Here is a 22,157-nt window from a genome sequence, read left to right on the forward strand (position 1 = left end):
CAATAATCACTGTATTTATCTGAATCCAAGAAGGGGCATCACCCCCCACCCCCTCCAGTCAACAAAAGGGGGGAAGAAACAGCTTCATCTTGGATTCAAGTAAATCGGCACGCCAGCTCTGCCCCAGGGGAGCCAAAGCTACCAGGACTGCCGCTGCTACTTGGGAATCATGAAGTCAGCAGCCATGTGATAAGTGTGGGTCAAGGGCCAGAGGTAGAGTGTAGGATTGGGTGGTAGTGGGTTGGAGGGGCAGCAACAGTTCAGGGATCTGGTGGAAGACCATGGGATAGGACAGCAGTGCGTGCCACTGCCCCATCACCTGATTTATACTGTTCCTCCTTTCCGTGATCCATGTTGCGGTCAGGACAGCAGTGTGGGTCAGGGAATGTGGCAGCAGCCCACATTGCTTCCCTATCCCCTAAACCCAACTGCTGCCTGATCACCGAACATGTGCTGCTACTGTCACATCCCCTAACCCAGCTTCTGCACATCAGCAGTATGGGTCAAGATATCGAGCAGCAGCACATGTCAGGGGATGGGAAAGCAGAGGGTCCTACTACCACATCCCCACACAGTGATTCCTCATCTCCTGACCTGCACTACTGCCCAATCCCAATATGAGTTTTTACAAAAAGGATTGCTGAATTTCCATAGACTTGGAGGAAGGTTTCAAAGTTCCATGTTACAAGGTGAAGTGACATATTCAGGTTACATAGTGGTGTTCAAATCCATTCCTCCCAAAAAACACAAAAAACCTTTTCATTTCTATCGAAACATGGCAGGCGAGAATCGAGATCACCACTAAAAATAAACTGGTACTTAAAATCTTCATCTTGTTATTGTCTGTGATCTAATCCTAAAGGAGGCGGAAAAAGATATACCTTTACCCGACTACTATTAGGTGTACTCTTTCACAGCTGGGAAATTTGTTCAAGATCTGTTCTCACATCAAGTCAAAAATTGATTTATTTCAAATATGCTTCCAACCCATAGATTGCTCAAGTGTTTTTGTTTTAAAAAATATATACCTTTAAACCATTTAGAGGTAAAATTTTTTTTGTTAAGGCTACATAGAAGTGACAAACGAGAATGCTGTAGGTAAAGGGTGTCAAACTTAAGGCCCACAGGAGTGGATCATCTGTGGGTCACTGCAGCTTAATATTAGTCTCTACTATACATTCAGCAATTCTTTACCTCGTTTATTATGCCATTTAAAAATTCCGTCTCAAAAAGGGTACATTTTCTTCCAACCAAAAGCTGCAAGGCAAACTTCAACAATTTTGATTCCACATTGTGTATTAAGCAAATATGCATGTCAAGTACCCTCTATAATCTCACCCACCCCTATAACAGAACAGGGCAGTCACATCTTTAGAAAAGCACTTATCTAAAAAAACATACTGTAATTACTATTTAACAAGCTCAACCCTTCTCCCAGGTTTTCCTGCCCTGAGTTTAATACTGAAATTTCAGATCACAGATTAGCTCCAAGGCAAAAGAGCCACATAGAATGACTTCATATTATCACCTATCAACACTAGTTCAAAACAAGGAAACACTCTTAGTGACACTCTCTCCTAAAACCACATTCTTAGAAATCTTCACATAATGCTTATGATTAATTAGTTCCAAAGGCTGACTGTCATACTCTAAAGGGATATCCCCATAATAGATATTACTTTTTTTACTGCAAAACAGTATATGAATTGGAGACTTAATTCAGTCAAATCCTGAGATGGCTAAATCCTCCTTTGTCTATGGTATTCCACAGTGGCATGGGTTTTTGTTGAGAATCATGTTCTGTACAAAAAAACCCTTATCTGGTCCATTTTAAATAAGGTCCGTATTTCAAGTTCGACAAAGAACAATTCCCAAGTAACTGAATGGGCCTTAATTTAGATCCTAGAAAGCTTTGTGTCAATTGTTACTGTATTTCTTACTTCTTAATATAAGAATTTACTATTATATTGCTAGCATACAGTTAAATGTCCTTGACATCCTATACAAAACAAGGTAAGGTGACCAAAATCTTTTAAGTAGGAGACTTCACATACAAGTGTGTATTTAGAGCAACCAACCACAACCACATTTGTACTCACCAGAACTTTACTTCCAGTTATCTGCATGCAGTGGTCAGCGAAGAGTGATTACGGTGTAAAAAAAACAAACATAGCAAAATTAGTAAGCCATCACACTTCACACAAAAACTCTAATAATTAGTCAATCCTGGCTACATCTTTTTGAATACTTATTAAATATTTTATAAATTAACTGAAGCCATGTAATAGGTACATCATTGGGGTGGAGAAAGTTAAGGTTGTATTTAATGATCAAGTGCCCAATCATTAGTATTTTATATACCCATGCAGCAGCTGATGATCAAGGATTAGAGTATTTTGTAATTTAAGCATCAAGCACTATGCATTAACAAAATATAGTACTGTGAAAAATTTAATGGCAACAGAACACTTAATAGCTTGTTCAATTCCAGCTTTATTCTGGTAATGATGATTCCCTTTACTTAGAGATTTTTTTGTTTCATTTAGCAAAGGCCATTATATTTTTATAATTTAACATGTAGCCTGTGACTGGAAGTCTGACCTTTAGTATTTTATGAAATCTTTTCACATGGCATGCTGTTCAACTGTTCAGTATGGATGCTTTCTATTACACCAATTATCAAGTAAAACCCACAAACCCCGCCCCCCCACAAAAACTAGTGTCATCCAGAATTTGGGAACTCTTTTTTTCTGTGCTGCCCCTGTAAGATGCTTTTATACTAACAAAGTTGGACTTTCACAATCCATTAATTACTGCTTAATTCAGTTACTCAAAGTGGATAGGCCTAAAAAAGCACTGTTACCTTTACTTCTCCTTTGGCTACCTCCTGCAGCCCAGTACAAATATAGGGTGCCTATAGACATGCTCTTTAATGTTCTAATTAGAACAAATTGGTGCAGACTTGATTAATCAAGTCTGCTCTGCATTCTAGTTGGAATGCTCCAGCATCGCCTCACCAACATGTGCATTAAGCCCCCACGTGTTTCAAAATGGCTGCAGGGGTGCTTTATCTAAACCCTGTCAACTGAACTCTAGCAGCTGTTTTGAAATGTGCAGGGGCTTGAACACACAATAGCGAGCCATTTTAATCAGAGGAGCTGTCTGAAAAGCACTCTTATTAAAATGCCCCCACCCCTAAGCACATGTATAGGCAGCCACAGTCGACTAAGAGAGGTTATTGATAAGGATAAGAAGAACAGAAGAACCAATTTAGTCCTTTCTAGTGCCAGAGTCAGCCTAGTTGCAGGATTTGAGAGACTATTAAAAGCAAACCTTAGCTTGTTTTAAACACCAAATTCCTACTTTACAGATTAACCTGATCTGCTGCATGATTCATGACATTACCACAAATGTGTTATGAATGCTCATCCATATATTTCTAGTTTATACACAGAATGATCTATGGCAACTGGTTTACAATATGGTTTGCATGTGTCTGAATTAAATATATGCAGATTTATTCATGAATTAGAATTAAAATGTTTTTGTTAAAAAGTTGTAACACCTAATAAAACATCCATAGGAAAAGCTGAGCAAAGTTGGAAGTGTTTGTGGGTAGGTGCTTAAAGATACTACAGCAAAAGCTCTCTTATCCAGCACCCATGGGCAATGGGGGGGGCGCCAGATAACCAAATATGCCGGTTACCCGAGAAACCCGAACAGGCGTCTTTGCCTTTTCAGGCTGCTGCCCCTCCCACTGCATCTGGTGCACCACTGCCCCTCCCTGGCGTCAGCGTATCAGGGGATGGGGAGGGGAGCCCCATGCAGGCTGCTTTGCCCTGGTGGGCACTTCCAGTTTGGCTTTTGCTGCATTGACCAGCATGCCAGTTAATGGAGCATGCTGGTTACTAAGTGCCAGATTTTACTGTAATTCTATTAATGTTTTATTTAAATCAATTCCTAAATTCATGTCACACTTCCACATACTCTATTCTGTTTGAGATACAAGTTTGTTAAAATGCAAACATAACTTGTTAGGCATGCAACCTTGACAATGCCATATTAGTAAGTTGGCAAATTATGACCCATACTTTGGCATAACCTTCAAGCATCTATGATACAGTATTACTTCTAGCAGTTACTTCAAGAAGACTATTTTCATTTGGTACTCTCATTAGAAAAATCTTCCATTTTCCAAAAAACAGAAAGGTTTAACATGTAAGGTGTTTTCTTCTTGCCAGAAATAGTAAGTTTTAAGTATTTTATCAGTTTAGGAAAAAGAAAAATTAAAGCATCCTAACCAGGAGGTCCAGAAGTAATCCATGGAAAAAAAGTAAAACTGTATTATAATACAGGAACGTTATTTAGGCTTGCATGTTAAATTCAAGTATGTTGTTCCAGACAATGCCTTAAACTCTGGATTTCTCTTTTTCGAAGGACAATCTCTAAGGTTTCACTGACGTTTGAAAACAGGTAGGCTTCTCTAGTCTTACAGCATTTTCATTTACATGTTATACCAGTTTTAAGATAGGTTTAAGTACTTTTTTCTCAAAAAGAATAAATAAAGGTTCTGTATAGAATGTGTGTGTATGTGCATACACAGTCATTTGCATACATTGTATTGTGAAAAATTAGGTGAAGTGAACTTCATTTAGCAGTGTAATTTAAAAAGGTTAAACGTATTCTACACAAAATCCACTAGGCAGACGCAGTAACAATTTTACCACCTTACTTTAACATATGGCCATGTTAAACATGATTGTCCATGTAATGTTAGCCATGTTTTGCACTCACATGTAAAATTAATGGCAACTCTGCCTTCAAGTATCTTAAAAACTGTTTTAAACCTATGCCCTGCATTTCCAATAACATTTTATTATTAAGTGATAAGTGTAAAAATTGAAAGAGATTCATCAAACTTTTAAGTAAAACCTTATGCCTCCCCAGCTATGTCGAAAATTATGCTGGTGGCAAACTTCACTTATCACTTGAAACACATTTCTGTCCTCAGCAAATTAAAAAGTGTGCTGTTACTCTATCCTGGCAGTGCTGCAGTGAACTGTTTAAATTGTTTTAACACTCAGCGCTACCTTACTTAAAAGCAGAAGGAACACCAAGTACAGTAAGGGAGTTTAGGGCAAACTTCATTTCTAATTTATACTGGAATTGCTACACTTACATAATATTTCATATGTACGTCAACTACTTACATAACAATATCCTTTCTATTGCAGATAGACTGCACCGATCAGCCTTATTTAAACAAAAACTTTATGGTTCTTTATGATTAATTCATGTTCTAAATGCTATTTCATTATAATATAAACATTTAAAATATATTGGAAAAAATGGGTAGCGGCAGAACAATACTGCTTCAAACAGACTTTCATTAAAATAGTAATATTTTCTCAGTGACCACTTAACTAGGCAAAGTGCAAAGTTAGAGATTTAGAATCCTACACATTAAAATAAACTCCCTCTGCATGAAAGTACCCTTAAACAGTGTTAAGAAGTGACCACCTTGATAGCAAAGAGATTTGTGAAGCCATTATAAGTGTTTTATGAAGTACAAAAAAAAACCAAAAAAAAAGCCACACTTGACCTAACAAACTTGACTAGATAATACACTTTAGGGCTACCCTCATCATAAACAGACATATTAACTTGTGCTTCAGAATATTAACCAACACCAAAACAAGCTCTGCTACCAGACCTTGTCTAATTTCATTTTTATTACTACTCAATACTTCTATCTTCAGTTGTTATCTGCTATTTTATGTTTTCTGTTTAAATCAGGTGACAATGTCTGTCCATGTCATTTATGGTGTCCTAACTAGATGCCCTAAATATCTGTTAAGATCACCTGGGCAAAAAAAATATGCTCAGAAACATTCTCTCTCTACAGAAGCACATTTTGTGATCTTAATGGTTTATTAGCAAAATATCAAGTTTCAGATTAATGAGCAGCTAAAAGGGATACAAATCAGTTCTTCTGAACCAACTCTACATCCACAGTTGAAGGCATTTTGAAGTATACTATGAAGTACAGATTTTAACCACTCTAGATAAATAAATTGGAGAACAAAGTAAGACTTCAGCTTGAAAAACAAAACAAACAAACAAAAATCACATTAGACTAAACTTATTTTTCTGGTCTGTTCTGGAGAGTCACCTACTTACAGATTTGGCAGTTGCAGAAATGTACTGGACAACCATCTCACGCTTTGTGGTCAGGTCCTTATTCCGTAAAGGAGCTTTCCGTTCTTCATTTAGATTCATGTCTTCCTGTAGAGGCAAAAATGATATAAAATATCAGATTTATATTTATTCTTTGTTTTTTTTTAATCTTCACCACAGCTGACTAATGTGTGACTGGGCTTAGTGGTTCATCTGTGATCACTTAAGTTAACCGTGAATTTTTCCAGTTTGGTTTCATCTCAACTGCCTATTTAAAATGTACTTCATGTTAAAAACCGATTGCTAACTCTAACTTTATAATTTTCCATAATATACCTAAAAACGAGTACTAGAATCAGCACATCCGTTAGAATCACCACACTGGGGTGTGTGGAGGGGAGTGGAGAACAAGATATTAAAAAACTGAGCAAATGTAAATATTTCAAGCATCAGTCCTTAAACATCTAATAAAATATTGTTTCAAGTGGCATACAATACTATCACTTTAGACCACACTGTTTTGGAGCCATCCAAAAAGTTTAAACTTTCAATACAGTACACAAAGAGTATGCTTGAATTCTTTCTTCTTAAACAGCATTCTGTAATGGGCTTCCAAGCTCATATTGGGCACTTAATTACCTTTTCAGTACAATTTCTCATCATTACATTTAGTGTTTTTCCAAGAAAATAGAAAGGAACAGTCAAGTCACTCAGAAGGGCAGGAACAGAACTACAAATGCAAACCAGGAATCCTAAATCCCACTCCAGTGGAATCCATTAGATACTACTGCTTCCAGCACCTGCTACAAGGGATTTATTTAAAAAAATGAAAATGTTAAGTGACTTTGCAGTACCAGTCCCAATGATTTCAAATAATGTGGCCTGACGAAACGTATCGTGAAAACACATCATGGTTTTTCTGACATGAGTTAGATATGTTCGGGTCGACGAGCGGCAGTTTGGGTCCAGGAGCGGGCAGATACACATGGGTGTAAGCCCATCATGCCCCTGCACTCCAAAGACCCCCAGCAAGCACAGTAGACCCCATCTGACCGCAGCAGACCCAGAAGTGAGTGGGACCCATGGTGGGAGGGGACTAGCCAGGGGCAGGAAGGTAGTTGAGAGGAGCCAACTCCCAGCGGTTTGCCCCGCCTCGGCTCCTACTTGGCCCAGCCCCCCAGGGAGCCACATGACCGGAGCCACATGAACAGGATGCTCAATCAGGTGTGCTTCTGGGCCCGGTGCTTGAGTTAGCACAGGAGTTTGCACAGGAGCTCCAGGCACTTAACTGCAGCCAAGGGTCTGCACAGAAGTAGCCAGACTACTACAAGGACCATCAGTTAGTGGGACACATCACACCCCGAGGCTCCCCCCTACACCTGGACTCCCCACCTCTGCCACCAGTGGGGTCTCCACCCAAACGGAGCCCATGATCCAGCCTACACCCAAACGGAGCCTGTGGTCCCTGCCCCTACCTGGGTGGGACCCTCTGCCCCAGCCTTGACTCAGACAGAGCCCCTGGCTCCATGTGGAGGTTGCCTAGCAAGACTGCAGGCAGCTTGGTTTGGGAACATTAATACCTCCCCTTGTGAGGTGTGCCCAATGGTGGAGGCCCTGGAGTACCAGATCAGGGAACTCCAGGCAATGGTTCAGTGGCTGCACTCCATTAGAGATGCGGAGCAGGAGCTAGACTCTTACTTTCAGGCTGTCTACCTGATGGCTGATGAAAGTGTGGCAGAACCAAGGAACCGCCATGAAGTCGAACCTGGGGTTGCCGGGACAGTGGTCACCTCTGGCCCAAAGCAAAGCAGCACAGTGCCAGGTTACCACTCCCCTGGAGCTGCACAACTGTTTTGCACCTCTCACATCAACTGAGCCAGCCATACCAACTCCAGCATGTGAGGACAGAGGGCCACCAGCACCTGTGCCTAGAAGAAGGCACAGAGTTATCATGGTGGGTGACTCCCTCCGTAGGGGGACACAGGGAGCACTATGTCACCCTGATCCCTTAGCCTGTGGGATCTGATGCCTGCCTGGAACTCGTGTCCAAGATGTGACAGAGGATCCCCAAACTTATCTGGCCCTTTGACCATCATCCCATGCTACTCATCCATGGGGCACAAATGATACAGGACAGAGCAGTCCGGGCCGGATCATGCATAACTACAGGGGGCTGGGGGCACAGATAGTTTTTTTTCCATCAATCCTCCTGGTCACAGGACATGGGTTTTGAAGGAAAAGTGCATCAGCGAGGTGAATAGAAGACTCCAGTGATGGTGCCATCACGAGAGGTTTGGCTTCTTTGACCACAATTCACACTTCAGAGACAGCAGACTGTTGGAAAGGGATGGCTTCCACCTCACCTGGAAAGGGAAGAAGCTCTTCTCAGCCAGAATGGTTGACCGTTTTGACAGAGCTTTAAATTAAGACCACTAGGAGATGGATGGTCTATTAACACAGTTCTAGCCCAGGTCATGTCAACCCCATTACTAATAACTTGGGCAGCCCAAGGGAATGCACTCTGACGACAGTCCAAGGAAAGGTCCTGCCTCACTCCATAGGGGAGCATGGGGCTTCTCATGGCAGACTCAACTGCCCATACATGAACACCTACTCTGAACTTTTTCAAAAAACATTTGGATATTTTTCTTGGTGGATCACTTTATCCCAGCTGACTTCCTGCCTATGGCACAGGGGCTGGACTCACGAGGTCCCTTCCAGCCCCTAATGTCTATGAAATTTATGAAATATATTGCAAGTTCACAATCTGGAGTGACTGCTTATGCTCATATTTGGTTTTGTGCTATTCTCACAGCAATGTTATTAAAATCCTAGATTTCTCTTTCAGTTTCAGTGATCACTAACTAAGCATGAAGCCCCAAGGTAAACTAAATAAATAAATAAAATCAGAAACCTTTAAAAATAAACATAAAACAGAGAGGAACAAATAGCTAAATCATTTATGATTTAAAATTAAATTTGCTTTTTTTTTTCTAATCACCTATCATCTTCAAAAAGCAATCCCAGGAACAAGGATTTCCCATGATTGCTGACCCTAGTCAATTACAGATTTCACAAACTTGCTTAGATCTTACTGATTTATTGTCCCTACACCTGTCCTTCACTGATGGTGCCGATTGTGCCATCCTCCTAAATAATCAGGTCATAACCCAACAGCTCTTCTTCTTTTAATGCTTAGGTTTGCCATGCATTCATAAACTTAAACTTGTTACTTAAAATGTTTTTTATAGTTGATATTGTAATACCTACAAGACAGCTAGGTGGGACAAGCTGAAGTTTAGGCATACAACAATTATTACTTTTATTACTTGTACAGTTTTATCGGTTCTGTGGGTATTACTATTGCATGTAGCAGGCTTAAGTACTTCACATAACATTTTAACGTATCTAGTTTTAGCACAAAAATTCACGTAGTTTAACATTAAAGGTCTGGACATTTAACATCATCACAAATTGTATCATCTGAAGTCAACATGAAAATAAGCCACCTTCATGTTAAAAGGTGCGTGTTATACATATTCAACAACACCTTATTTTTAAAGGCCAGCATTACACATTGGCATTCTACTTCTTGGATTGGATGAGCTTGCAGCATTCGTCAGACTTTCAACAGTGTACCATGCAACCACAAGAATGACATCATGGTGGGGGTCTGCTACCAGAACAGGAGGAAATGGTGGATGACGCTTTCTTCAAACAGCTAGCAGAAGTTTCCCCAAATCACAGGCACTAGTTCTCATGGGGGACTTCAATCACCCTGACATCTGCTAGGAGGGCAATACAGCAGTGCACAGGCAATCTAGGAAGTGTTTGGAGAGTATTGGGGACAACTTCCTAGTGCAAGTGCTGAAGCAGCCAGCTAGGAGCCATGCTCTTCTTGATCTGCTACTCACAAATAGGGAAGAATTGGTGGGGAATGTAGTAGTGGATGGCAACTTGGGCAGCACTGACCACAAAATGATAAGAGTTCAAGATTCTAAGGAAAGGAAGGCTGGAGAGCTGCAGAGTAAGGACTGAGGATTTCAGAAAAGCAGACATTGACTCACTAAGAAAACTATGGGCTGGATCCCCTGGGAAGCCAGACTGAGAGGCAGAGAAGTCCAGGAGAGCTGGCTGTACTTTAAAGAAGCCTTACTGAGTACAGAGACAAACCATCCCAATGCGCAGGAAGACTAGCAAGTATGTCAGAAAACCAGCCTGGCTTAGCAGGAAATTCTTTAGTAAACTAAATCACAAAAAGGAAGCTTATAAGAAGTGGAAACTTGGACAAATAACTGGGGAAGAATATAAGTGAATTGCTTGGGCATGCAGGAATGAAGTCAGGAAGGCCAAGGAGCAACTGGAGTTGCAGGTAGCAAGGGACTTGAAAGGCAACAAGAAGATTTTTTACAAGTATGTTGGTAGCAGGAGGAGAATCAGGGAAAGTGTGGGCCCTTTATATAGTGGAGGAGGCAACCTTGTGACAAAGGATGCAGAAAAGGCTGAAGTGCTCAATGCCTTCTTCGCCTCAGTCTTCAGAGGCAAGGTCAGCTCCCAGACTACTGCACTAGGCAGCACAGTTTGGGGAGGAGGTAAGGAGCCCTCAGTGATGAAATAACAGGTTAGGAACTACTCAGAAAAGCTAGACATGTACAAGTCCATGTGGCCTGATGGGATGCACCTGAGGGTGCTGAGGGAGTTGGCTGATGTGATTGCAGAGTCATTAGCCATCATCTCTGAAAACTCATGGTGATCAGGAGAGCTCCCAGATGCTCAGAGAAGAGCAAAGATAGCGGTCATTAGGGCTGTGCAAAATTTTGGCAGCCGTTTCATTTCGGAAGGGTTTCAGGCCGTTTTGGCACCTGAAACACTAAATCCAAATCAAAACAGAAGTCTCAAAAACATATGAGACGAAATGGAAAATTTCAGAGTTTTGGAGCTGGACTTCCAGAAAAAAAGCTGTACACTGCTGACCTGCCACACAACTCTGCTCCGCAGGAAGCAGAGAGCTGTGCCAGGGGTGTCCTTACTAGGGCTGCAAGGGGTAGACAGTGATGGTAAGGAGACCCCAGTACAGCTCTCTGCTCACTGCGGACCCAGGTTGCATGGCAGGGCAGTGCTGGTCCCTGCCGCATGACCTGGCTGCACAGGGTAGGCAGCAGCAGCAAGGAGACCCTGGCATAGATCTGTGCTCCCTGCAGAGCCAGGTCGCATGGCAGGGCAATGCTGGTCCCTACTGCGAGACCTGGATCCACAGGGAGCAGAGATCCATGCTGGGGTCTCCTCGCCACCACTGCCCACCCCCACAGCCCCACATCGCCAGAGCAGCACAGGGTGGGCAACAGTGGCAAGGAGACCCCCAACACAGATCTCTGCTCCCTGCGGAGCCAGGTCACATGGCAGGAACAAGCAGGCTTGCTCACCGCTCTGCGCTGCTTCCCTGCCCTGCAACCCATCATGACAGGGATCAGAGATCCACACGAAAGACTCCTCACCTGCACGGAGGGTAGCAGGCCTCCCACAGACAAGCCACCCACGGCTCCATCCTGCTCCCCACTGGGGCCCTGCAGCCCCCACCCGCAAACCTTGCCCAGCTGGGTAGGGCTGTGTAAAGCTTGCAGCCCATTCAAAACAGATTCAGAGATTTTGCTGAAATGAAAGAGGACAGTGATCCAAAACACCAAAAATAGTCACTGTCCTCCGAAATGGCTGAATCTGAAACCAAATTGAAACAGACTTTTCACACAGCCCTTATGCCCATACTTAAGAAACAGAAGAAGGAAGATCCAGGGAACTACAGGCCAGTCAGCCTCACCTCAGTCCCTCGAAAAATCATGGAACACATCCTCAAGGAATCAATTTCTAAGCACTTGGGGAAGAAAAAAGTGACAGGAACAATCAGCATGGATTCCCCAGGGGCAAGCCATGCCTGACCAACCTGATTCCCTTCTATGATACGATGACTGGTTCTGTAGATGCAGGATGTGGTGTACCTTGATGTTAGCAAGAGTTTTGATACCACCTCCCACAACATTTCCACAGGCAAACTAAGTAAGTGTGGGCTGGATGAATGGGTTGTAAGTTGGCTGGAGCATTGGGCTCAGAGGGTAGTAATCAATGGCTCGATGTCTAGCTGGCAGCCAGTATCAAGTGGAGTGGCCTGGGGGCGGTATGGGGGCATCTTTCGTCAATGACCTAGAAGATGGCATATAGAGTGCACCCTCAGCAAGTTTGTAGATGACAGCAAGCTGGGGGTGGGGAGTAGTACATACACTGAGGTGTCAGAGCTAGGATTCAGAGTGACCTAGACAAATTGGAGGATTGGGCCAATATAAATCTCATGAGGTTCAACGAGGACAAGTGCAAAGTCCTGCACTTAGGACAGAACAATCCCATGCACCAGTACAGACTGGGGGCTGACTGGCTGGGCAGTAGCTCTGCCGAAAAGGACCTGGGGGTTACAGTGAACAATAAGCTGAATATGAGCCAACAGTGTGCCTTGTTGCCAAGAAGGCTAAGAGCATACTGGGCTACATTGATAAGCATGTTGCCAGTAGGTCAAGGGAAGCGATTATTCCCCTCTATTCAGCTCTGGTGAGGACACATCTGGAGTACTGTGTTCAGTATTGGTGCCCTACTACAGAATGGATGCAGACAAATTGCAGAGAGTCCAGCAGTGAGCAATAAAAATGGTGAGGGGCTGGAGGACATGACTTCTGAAGGAAGGGCTGAGGGAACTGGGATTATTTAGTCTACGGAAGAGGAGACAGATGGAGACTTAACTACCTGAAAGGGAGTTCAAAAGAGGATAAAGCTAGACTGCTCTCAGTGGTGGCAGATAACAGAAAAAAGAGTAATTGTCTCAAGCTGCAGCAACCAAAGTTTAGGTTAGACATTAGGAAAAGTTCTCTCACTAGAAGGGTAGTAAAACATTGTGGAACAACTTACCCAAAGAGGTGGTGGAAGCTCCATCCTTGGTGCATTTCAAAATACAGCTAGACAAAACTTTGACTGGTATGATCTAGTTAGGAATGATCTTGCTTTGAGCAGGGGTTTGGACTAAATGACCTCCTGAAGTCCCTTCCAACCCTAACTTTCTATGATTCTATGACAAATCCATCTTATGTCCTAGGCCTGACTGAGAGCATGAGCATGCAGCGGCAGACCTGCTATCCATCCCATGACCAGGAATCTGTGTTTTACGTTTCCCAGAGTAAAACCTGGATCTACTCCTTTAAAGCAAGAAACTAGCAGAGCTCCAGCCTGTAGGGAGCTGCCTGGGTCTGGGGGGAGGGTGTTTGGAGGCAGGGAGAACTGTGTGTATGCACAGACATGTGGCTGGAGCAGGACAGTGCACATGGGGCAGAGCTTTCCCTCTTCACGGCCAGAAGCCATCAACTGAGCCACTTGTGCCATGGAGCCTGCCTGCTGCCTCAGCACTCTGCACCTCCTCCTGTGCCTGCCAGCAGATATGCACAAAGAGGCGGCAGTGGGGAGGCATGGAGGAAAGGGGACATGGGGCAAGAGGACCTGAGGGAGGAGAGGTGGGACAGCAGGTGGTGCCAGGTGCTAATCATGGGCATAGCAGCAGAGGTTCTTTGGGATCTGCAGCAGGTAGGGAGTGACAGGCATCACACAGGGCAGTTGCAGACTTCAGCGTGGACCCTACACCGTGGGCTGACGTACTGTCTGAGCTCTGGCTGGAAGAGAGTCAGCAGCTGTGGCAAGGGTGTGGCAGGTGCCGGAGCTGCATAACAGGAGCAAACCTTCCTCTTCCAAGGTATCATGCCCACTCCCTTCCCCCCACCCCCAGTCCAGGGGCTTGCATTCAACTTTGGCAGGCTCCCCACCCAGGCCCATGCACACACATGCCCAGAAAGCACTCTGCCTGCTTCCTCCAGCCACCAGGCTCTCCACCACCCTGCCTTGCATTGCCCACCCCTCCAAATTTTTTTTGATTGCTAAACACTTCATAGCCTCTGGCAGGAAGCCCAGAAGCAGATGGCTTCATTGCCAAATGGCAATGAATAACAGCACAACCCATACATTTCTCCAAGGTGGCCAGGCATCGCAAAACCTGTCCTCACTAAGACACAGCTCCCGCAAAGTCTTCCTTTGCTCCAGGCATAGGCGGGATTGGAGCAGGCAGAGAAGTGAAGCATGGCCTCCAAGAGGGGACTGGTAGGACTGGGTTTTGGGAGTGAGAGGCAGCAGCAGGGGACGGGGGGGTGTGCGGGGAACAGCACGGGCATTGGCAGAACACCAACATAGCAGGGCTACTCATCACCACAAGAGCAACAAAGGGGACCAAAGGAGGGGAGGAGAGACAGCCACAGTGGGACCTGCGTCATGGTGAGCTCTGATTTTCCATGATAAAAAACAAAAATGCCAAAATATGTAAGTATTCAGAATTTATTATAATTGAGGCACTGGTAGCCTTCAAATTGCTTTAAAATTATAAATATATCAATAAAACACCATGTTCAACTGAGTGTGTGCACATGTGCAGCATTTCCTTTTATTATCATAGAAAAACACAAGTTTGGGAGGTTTTTTAAATCAGAGAATTTGGGTATGCAGTCTCCCACTAACATGATCTAGTCAGCTTTTTTTTTTTTTTTTTTTTTTAAAATAGAGAAAACCAGGATCCCTGCCCATGATAGAGCTAGAACCTACACCATCATGTGCCCCATGCAGTGGCAGCAGCTCCTGCTCTGGCTCCAGCACAAGTATCTGACAGGGCCACAAACCAGAAAGGTAAGGCCATAACAATGTGGATAGACAAAGCAGCTGTGTCAATCCTCATCTTGCCCTCCTGGCTCTGACTGCCCTATCCTCCTGGCTCTGACTGCCTGAAGGCCCTGGATTTCGTAGCAGGCCACTCCCCACACCATGCTGGCAGTCTGGCAGGCCAAACAAATGGATGACACTGGGTGGATCTGGCCCGTGCTTTAAAATTTTTGTCAAAGGTAGCTTCTTATTCTGACAAGCTTTTTCCTACAGCAGTGGAGGCCAACTTTGACACATGCCACAGATGAGCCCCACTCTATCTAAGGGATATTCCAATCACTGACCCCTGCCCAATCTCCTGGTCTGCTTTGTACCCTGTGTTCCCTGACTGATCTGCTCTGCCTTCAGCTTCCCACCCTATCTGGTGCAGTGACACTGCTTATGCCACTTGGGGCAATCATACTGCAGATGGCCACCTCTGCCCTAGAAAAATTTAATTCCTGGAATCCCCCCATGTAGTAATCCCACCCATTTGCCAACCTACTGCTCCATAACCCAACTACTCCCTCAGGCATTACTGCATCATCTCAAAAAAGCAGCAATTATTTGGCATACACTTACATGGAGTGTCAAATAATTCAGAAGTACCTTTCCATATTCCATGCAAGATAATGCATAGCAGAATTCATTATCTGGAAGTAAACTACTCTATTTTAGATATGCTAAATTGAAATAAAGAAGCCATGAGACTATTCTCCATTTAACTTGCATCTTGTACTTCGTATCACCTGGAATGTGAAATATATTTAAAGCTTCATTTTTCCAATTATCATTTCACCATGGCAACCTTAGTTCACCCTACTTGCATATGCCTATTTTCCCTTTATTAAGTACCTTTTCTTACTAATACAACTGTAAAAAAAATCCAGCATTGTTCACCTTGTGAAGAAATCCCCTTTTGACTGTCTCCATTTTGCCATGCATCTTGTTTGAGTTGTATGCTTGGCTTCCTCCCATTCCCCCTTACTGTGTCCATACCCTTTGTCTTAAATTTCCAGCCAAGTAACCTGTGGAACCAGTCTGCCAACCCCAATCACTCCACTGAGGGCTGTTTACCACATCAACAGGGCTCAAATAATGCCTGTTTCTGGTTGAAGCAGGGTAATTAGGTCAGAACAGTTATTTAAGGATCCGGTCACCTAGTTGGGGGACTTCCTCCAGCAGGCATTTTGGAAATGCACACAGAAGCTTGGGCCTCCAGAATCCTCTGGATATATCTGTAAGTAGCCTACCTGAAATTGAGCCAGTAAATTAGGGTTATGTATCTTTAGCCTCATGTTAAAAGGGGCCAAAAAGCCCATTCTTTTGCTCAAGGCATTTTTATTTATTTTTTTAATACTCTTCGATCTTGTACTCCTTCCCCATTCTCTCCCTCTCTGATTAATAAAAGCTATCTGTTACAGCACACCTAATTGTGAATGCTTGAGAGGAGGAACAGGCCTTTTTGCTACTAGCAGAGCTCAGCTGATTATTATCAGATTCTGTCCTACCTGAAAACATCCTGGGTGGCTCCAGGCTATAAAGAGCACCCAGAAATACTACTAGCGAGCAAAGCGTCCCCAAGGTCTGTGTAGCCAGGGCTGCACAGGGCCCTAACAAAGACCAGAACCGGGGTGGTAGCAGCGATTACCCCAGGCTTGAGGGTGTGCTCCAGGAAGAGGGTCAGCCAGATGTAGTCTCCCTTGGGGTGCCACCTGGAGCGAGGTTCTGGTCAGGCAAAGTGATGCAGGTGGCTCAGCCTAGTAGCACCCCCTCCAATCCCACCACACAACTTCCAATTCTGTGTTTCACTCCATGCAGAAAGTCAGTTCATCACCTTTAAGTTCTAAATGACACAGTAAGTAGTTTTGTGCCACACTGTAAAGATGACTGTAAAGATTATCACTCCAAAAGTAACAAAGTTAAAAACTGATATTCAAGTTATTATGCAACTTCAAAATCTAGATATTTCCATTATTCTACCTTTGAAAGAGTGTGTTTTCACAAGCAAGAAACACAGTCATTAACATTTACAGTGACATGAGGAATGAGTGAACTGGAGTTGTGTCAAAAGCCACCTGACTATAAACAACCATCTTCAGCAGACAGTCCATTAGCAAGATAGTTATAAGCCATAAATTGGTTCCACATTTCACATCAACACTTGTTTTAACTAAGAAAAAACAATTTACTGTTTTGGTTAACTGCGCTTCTTTAAATCTCACACCATGAAATATCAAAGTTTTACTACAACCATTATACCTGTAGAAATGTATGTTTTTTCAATATTTCCTACACTATCTCCATAAAGAATTAGGTCCCAGACCCACTCATGTCTGAAACTCAGAGGACCATTTTAACATAGTCATGACAGTACTTAACATATATCAAACGCTTTCCAAGTGCTGGAAAAACAACCCTAGCTAAGGAACTCGTCATTTAAAGATTATGAAACAAACAAAAAAAGAGAGTCAAGAAAATAGGAAGAGAGAGAAAATGTTCAACACAGTCCAAACAACACTAGAAGATGCAGTCATTCTACACTGCCTGATGTTCAAAAGAAAAGCATTTTCCAGACAAGCTTAGTAAAGTCATATCATTAGGAGTCTGAAAGCAAGAAGGCATAGCTATTGCTTGGTTACACCTGACAATGTGGATAAGGTCGAAAGCACTAACAGATATTGCAGATCAACTAAAACTAAGTGGAAATGAGTTTTAAATGAATGACATTTCAATTTGATATGACAGCAGGTGGCATTAATGGAGTGATCCAAAGAATAATTATGTGGCCTAATTATTCTATTCAATATATTTTTATTCTCTGCTTCTGAATTTCTTTTAGCATAAGCAGATAAAGAAATGTTTTATAAGTTGCCTTGGTCAGGTTACCACAGAAGTGGCTATGCAAACCTTGCTCCCATTCACAGGGCTAAACACTAAGATGGTTTCTTTAACAAATTCCAAGAACAAATTGAGCAAAGTTACTAGTATCTCATGCTTTACATATAACAGTGCTCAACAAAATAGGATCATCTCCCCTACTCCATATGCCAGGGGTGTCAAAGATGGCTGCAGGCAGAATCCAGCCTGCAGAGCCCCTTCATTTGGCACCTGGGGCTGGAGCTGACCAGAACTGAAGCCGTCTTTGTGGCACTGGACAAGTCATCCAAGTTTAAGCTATATAACATGCTGTATGAAATGCATGTATGTTTACCAATAGTAGGCTTGGAGCACTGCTCCATACAGAAGCAAGTGTTGCAGTGGCGGCTTGTATGCAGTACAAGCCTTTTCCTGACCTGTAAGTGTAACGTAAAATCCTAAACAATTTAAAGCAGTTGGGCGGTAAACCAACTTATTTCTCTCTAGTTTCACTGAACGATTAGACTACCTAGGAAAGTATACTGGAACACTATTTGTAACTAAAACCCTGTGTGGGTATGTTTATTTTGAAAAACTAATCTATTCCATATTATCATTCAAATTTCTGGAGTGTATTTAACTACTGAGAATAAATTTTATTCCAGAGCAAGGATGTCTACACAGGGACTCTCAAGAATAATGGTTTTCCTTCAATTTCCCACTTTGCCTTAATCCAAGTGACTTTCCTGTGTAAGTAAGGCTAAAGTAATCGCTTTTTGTTAAGATTCCTCCTGAACACGTTTTGGAAAGGTGGCTCTGGCAGATGAGATAATATTAACACAAGTGCACAGGCAATGAAGCAGAGTTCTTATAACCACTTAACATACTAGAGGAGATGTTGAACATGAAGCCAATTCAAAACACTTACTTCCTCTGTCAAGTACCTTCTTTCACCAGACATTCTAAGCTCCATCTGTAGCAAAGAAACAGTTTCTCCTCAGTTAGTTTAACCCCTTCGGAAAGCACACAGTGAAGAGGCCTTCAGAGTAACTGAAATCCTTCGGTTAAATTTAAAATTCAGCTCCTCGTGAGAAACTGTACATGTCAACACATGGGGCATGTAAAACTGTATCAAACTTGACAGCACATCCATTACAGTAAAACTTGGAAACAGTTTGTTTTAAAATACTAAGTGACAAATTCCTTTATCAAGCTTGAGTTGAAGCCGAGTACCATATTAAATAAAACTTAAAAAAAAAAAAAGATTATTATACAGCACAGGCTTGTAAAATGAAAAGTTGCCATTTGAACAATCAGGAGTTGAAATAAATGATGATAAAATGTATTTAGGAAGACTCCAAGTGGCAAGCTCAAATTAACAGAAGCTGGAAAATGAATGGATAAAACAGGAGGAAATAAGTACTCTCCTTTACTATTACTTATCCTCAAGTCCCTTACCTAGTCAGTTCAACCAACAAATTGTGCATCCTGACTCCCTAGCTCCATACTTTCTAGTCAATCCAGGCAACTCTTAAGTATCTAAAGTACCGGGGAAACTTCTACTACCTATATTACCTTAACTGAACAAAGTCCTTAAAACATGTTAGCCTGTTATCTAAAGTCATAGCTTAGTCCATCTTCCCATTTCAAAACTGTTACCTCTGCAGTGAAATTTCAACTTTTTGGAGTAATTCAGAAACACCAAGGTCAACACTATTCAAAAATACTGACGCATATGAAGTACGACTAGAAGCAAAGAACTTACCATCATTTTTTCAAAGAGGTCCATAACTTCTTTTTCGGATAAATTCATAGAACGTTCATCAATAAGTGGCTGAGCAACTGGAAGTTCACTTACAGAAGCTTGAGAATCAATAGGATGCTGAATCAGAGGTTTCTCTTTTTTCACAGCTGACTTTCTAAGACTTGTTAGCCTGTCACGCTGCAAATAAAAAGATATTTAAACTTGCATGTATGTTTACCAAAAAAAGGATGTATAAATATTTATTGAGCACATCACATGCTCAATAAATAGTGTAAACATGTCCAAGGTTAATTTAAACAGCATAGCCAATAAACAGAGACTGTACTATTAATATACCCTTTAACACATAAATAAATATTGTTGCATCTTCAACTAAATTAGTCTAGAAGAATGATATGAGTTTCCATCATGTCCTGTAAGACTGGTTTTTAACTCCTTTCCAAGATTCATGGGAACACTATGTTAAGGTCTGAAAAACTTTGGACATCTTCCTAGTGGACAGAATAGCATGTTCTCTCCACTAGGCAACATTGGCAACATAACTCTCATCAGCAACATCCAATCCTCCTCTGACTGAAAAGCTGTGGCTCTTCAGAGGTTAGTTCAATTGATACAGTTTGGCAGCTTCATCAGAATGAAGTAGTATGTCCTCATAAAAATAAAGTTCCCAAAAGAATACACAACAGAATAGATTTTTGTCAGGACTTGTTTAAAAATTGTTTCAAGTACAGTCTCTTGTAATTAACAGCTTCACAAACCTGTTAAGAGTTTTATTGCAAAGGAGTAGCCATTCATAGTTTAAATGCGTTCGAAAGACATTAGTAAGAACTTATGTAAACTACAGTAAAGTTACTTGGTTAAAATTGAATAGATTTTATTCCTTTCTCTCCTTTTAGCAGCACATGCACCACTCAGTTAATTTGTTAATACAAAAAACAGAAAGGACTGTACTTCAATTGAAAGTGAAACTATATTATAAAGCTGTTTGACACCATACTAATCAAAACATTATCTTATTCTTAGGGACTGGAGTTTACAGGCAGAAAGTTTGTTATTTTACTCTATGTAAGCTAGGCAGGAATTAAGTCACCTAAATAGTGAATTCCTAATACATGCTCTTCAACATGCCCATGCACAAATTAGTACACTTCACTGGGTATGTAGTTTTTATAGATTCAAAACAGCCTTATGAAGATGTTTTTTATTAAGATTGAAATCACAATAGGTTTGAAGCAGCTTAAATAGGGTTACAAATATAAAATGTTGTAGCATTTTCTATGGAAGTAAGCTCAATTTGTTCCATCTAGTTAATGCTTGTTAAACAAATTACTAGACTGAAGTTTAAGTTATCTACAGCTAACATTTGAGGAACCTTAAAGATTCAAAAACTGGCTTAAAGAAATCCCAACCTTGTATAAAATATAGCCAATACAGTTCTGTTTCTCACATGTGGTAAGACATGTTTTTTAGTAAACAGCCATCATTCAAGTGAACAGCCATTTAAGACTTTTGAAATGAAATCTTCATATTCTCCCAAGGAGAAAGCAACTGTGACCACCTGAAACCTGGGATACTGCTCCTGCCTTGATTCAAGGTAATTTGCTTCATAACAGAGTCTCACAGGAGAGCAGAGAGACTTTTCACCAGCTAAGAACTGCCTGCCCAGAGGAGGCTTCCATCTACTGACTCCTCTGTGATATCCTATGAAATATGAACTTTCACTTCTACCCACGAAAACTTCTTTTATCTGATAAAGGGTGCTTGTGCCCAAAAGCCTGCAGTTAAAGAAATTTTTCTTGCAGAAATCTCATTGGTGTAATAAAAGATATCACCTCTACCATGACCCCTGATTGTTTCAGCCATTTAAGATGCATTTCATTCTACTACTACGCACATAATTTCAAATAAGCCTTGTACTTCAGCCTATCAATCTCCCTAATTTACAGGCACAGGAATCAATCTCTAAAATTTAAGAGGGTGCATGCTTTCAGCAGGTCAGCTTCAAACCAACTGCTCATGTGCATGCTCATACATGAAGTAACCCTACAAGTCACCTTATTCCTGCTAGAAATGTTGGGTGAGGATATGCCTTAAACCCTTGCCACATCATACCTCAAAAAATCTTACCTCTGTGCTAGAGGTGCACCGATACATCAATCCATATTGTATAGGCACCAATAAAAAGAAAATTGACATTATCAGCAATTGGCTTTTTTTGGCTGACGTAGCCGATAACATTGTCTATAAATGCTGCATGCCTGTGTGCAACTGAAGTATGCATGTGGCCAGTCCAGCCCTTGGAAAGCAACATCTAGCTCATAAATTTATTGGGGGGAAGAGGCATGGGGGTGCAGATCGAGGCCCCCACACAGCAAGAGAGTGGGGCTAGTATGGGGCAGGCATTGCCCAGCCAGGCAGGGTAGGACAGAGCAGGATGGGACATACGACAGAGCTGCAAGTTGCTCATCCAGGGAATGGGGGGGGGGACGGGACCTCACTGATGCTTACACCCTTGGGGGAGGCATCATACCCCCCAGATCTGAGCACAAGGCGAGGGCAGGCTGCTGCTGTGGGCTGGAGCCAGGGG

At 42.2% G+C, this 22,157-nt stretch overlaps 1 protein-coding gene across 2 annotated transcripts in view; it reads right to left on the reverse strand.

Moving 5' to 3' along the window:
• Window positions 1-22,157, reverse strand: part of DIAPH2 (diaphanous related formin 2) — a 686,654-nt gene that overhangs the window by 663,252 nt on the left and 1,245 nt on the right. The window contains exons 2-4 of one of the 2 annotated variants that reach the window (XM_019536466.1): window positions 19,571-19,747; window positions 6,181-6,285; window positions 2,100-2,120 (exon numbers count right to left, since the gene is read on the reverse strand). In XM_019536466.1, coding sequence (XP_019392011.1) covers window positions 2,100-2,120; window positions 6,181-6,285; window positions 19,571-19,747 — 303 coding nt within the window. The remainder of the gene's footprint in view (window positions 1-2,099; window positions 2,121-6,180; window positions 6,286-19,570; window positions 19,748-22,157) is intronic. The other variant, XM_019536467.1, reaches the window with a different exon arrangement.

Source organism: Crocodylus porosus, unplaced genomic scaffold (assembly GCF_001723895.1).
Source record: "Crocodylus porosus isolate Cpor-Errol unplaced genomic scaffold, CroPor_comp1, whole genome shotgun sequence".
NCBI lineage: Eukaryota > Metazoa > Chordata > Crocodylia > Crocodylidae > Crocodylus > Crocodylus porosus.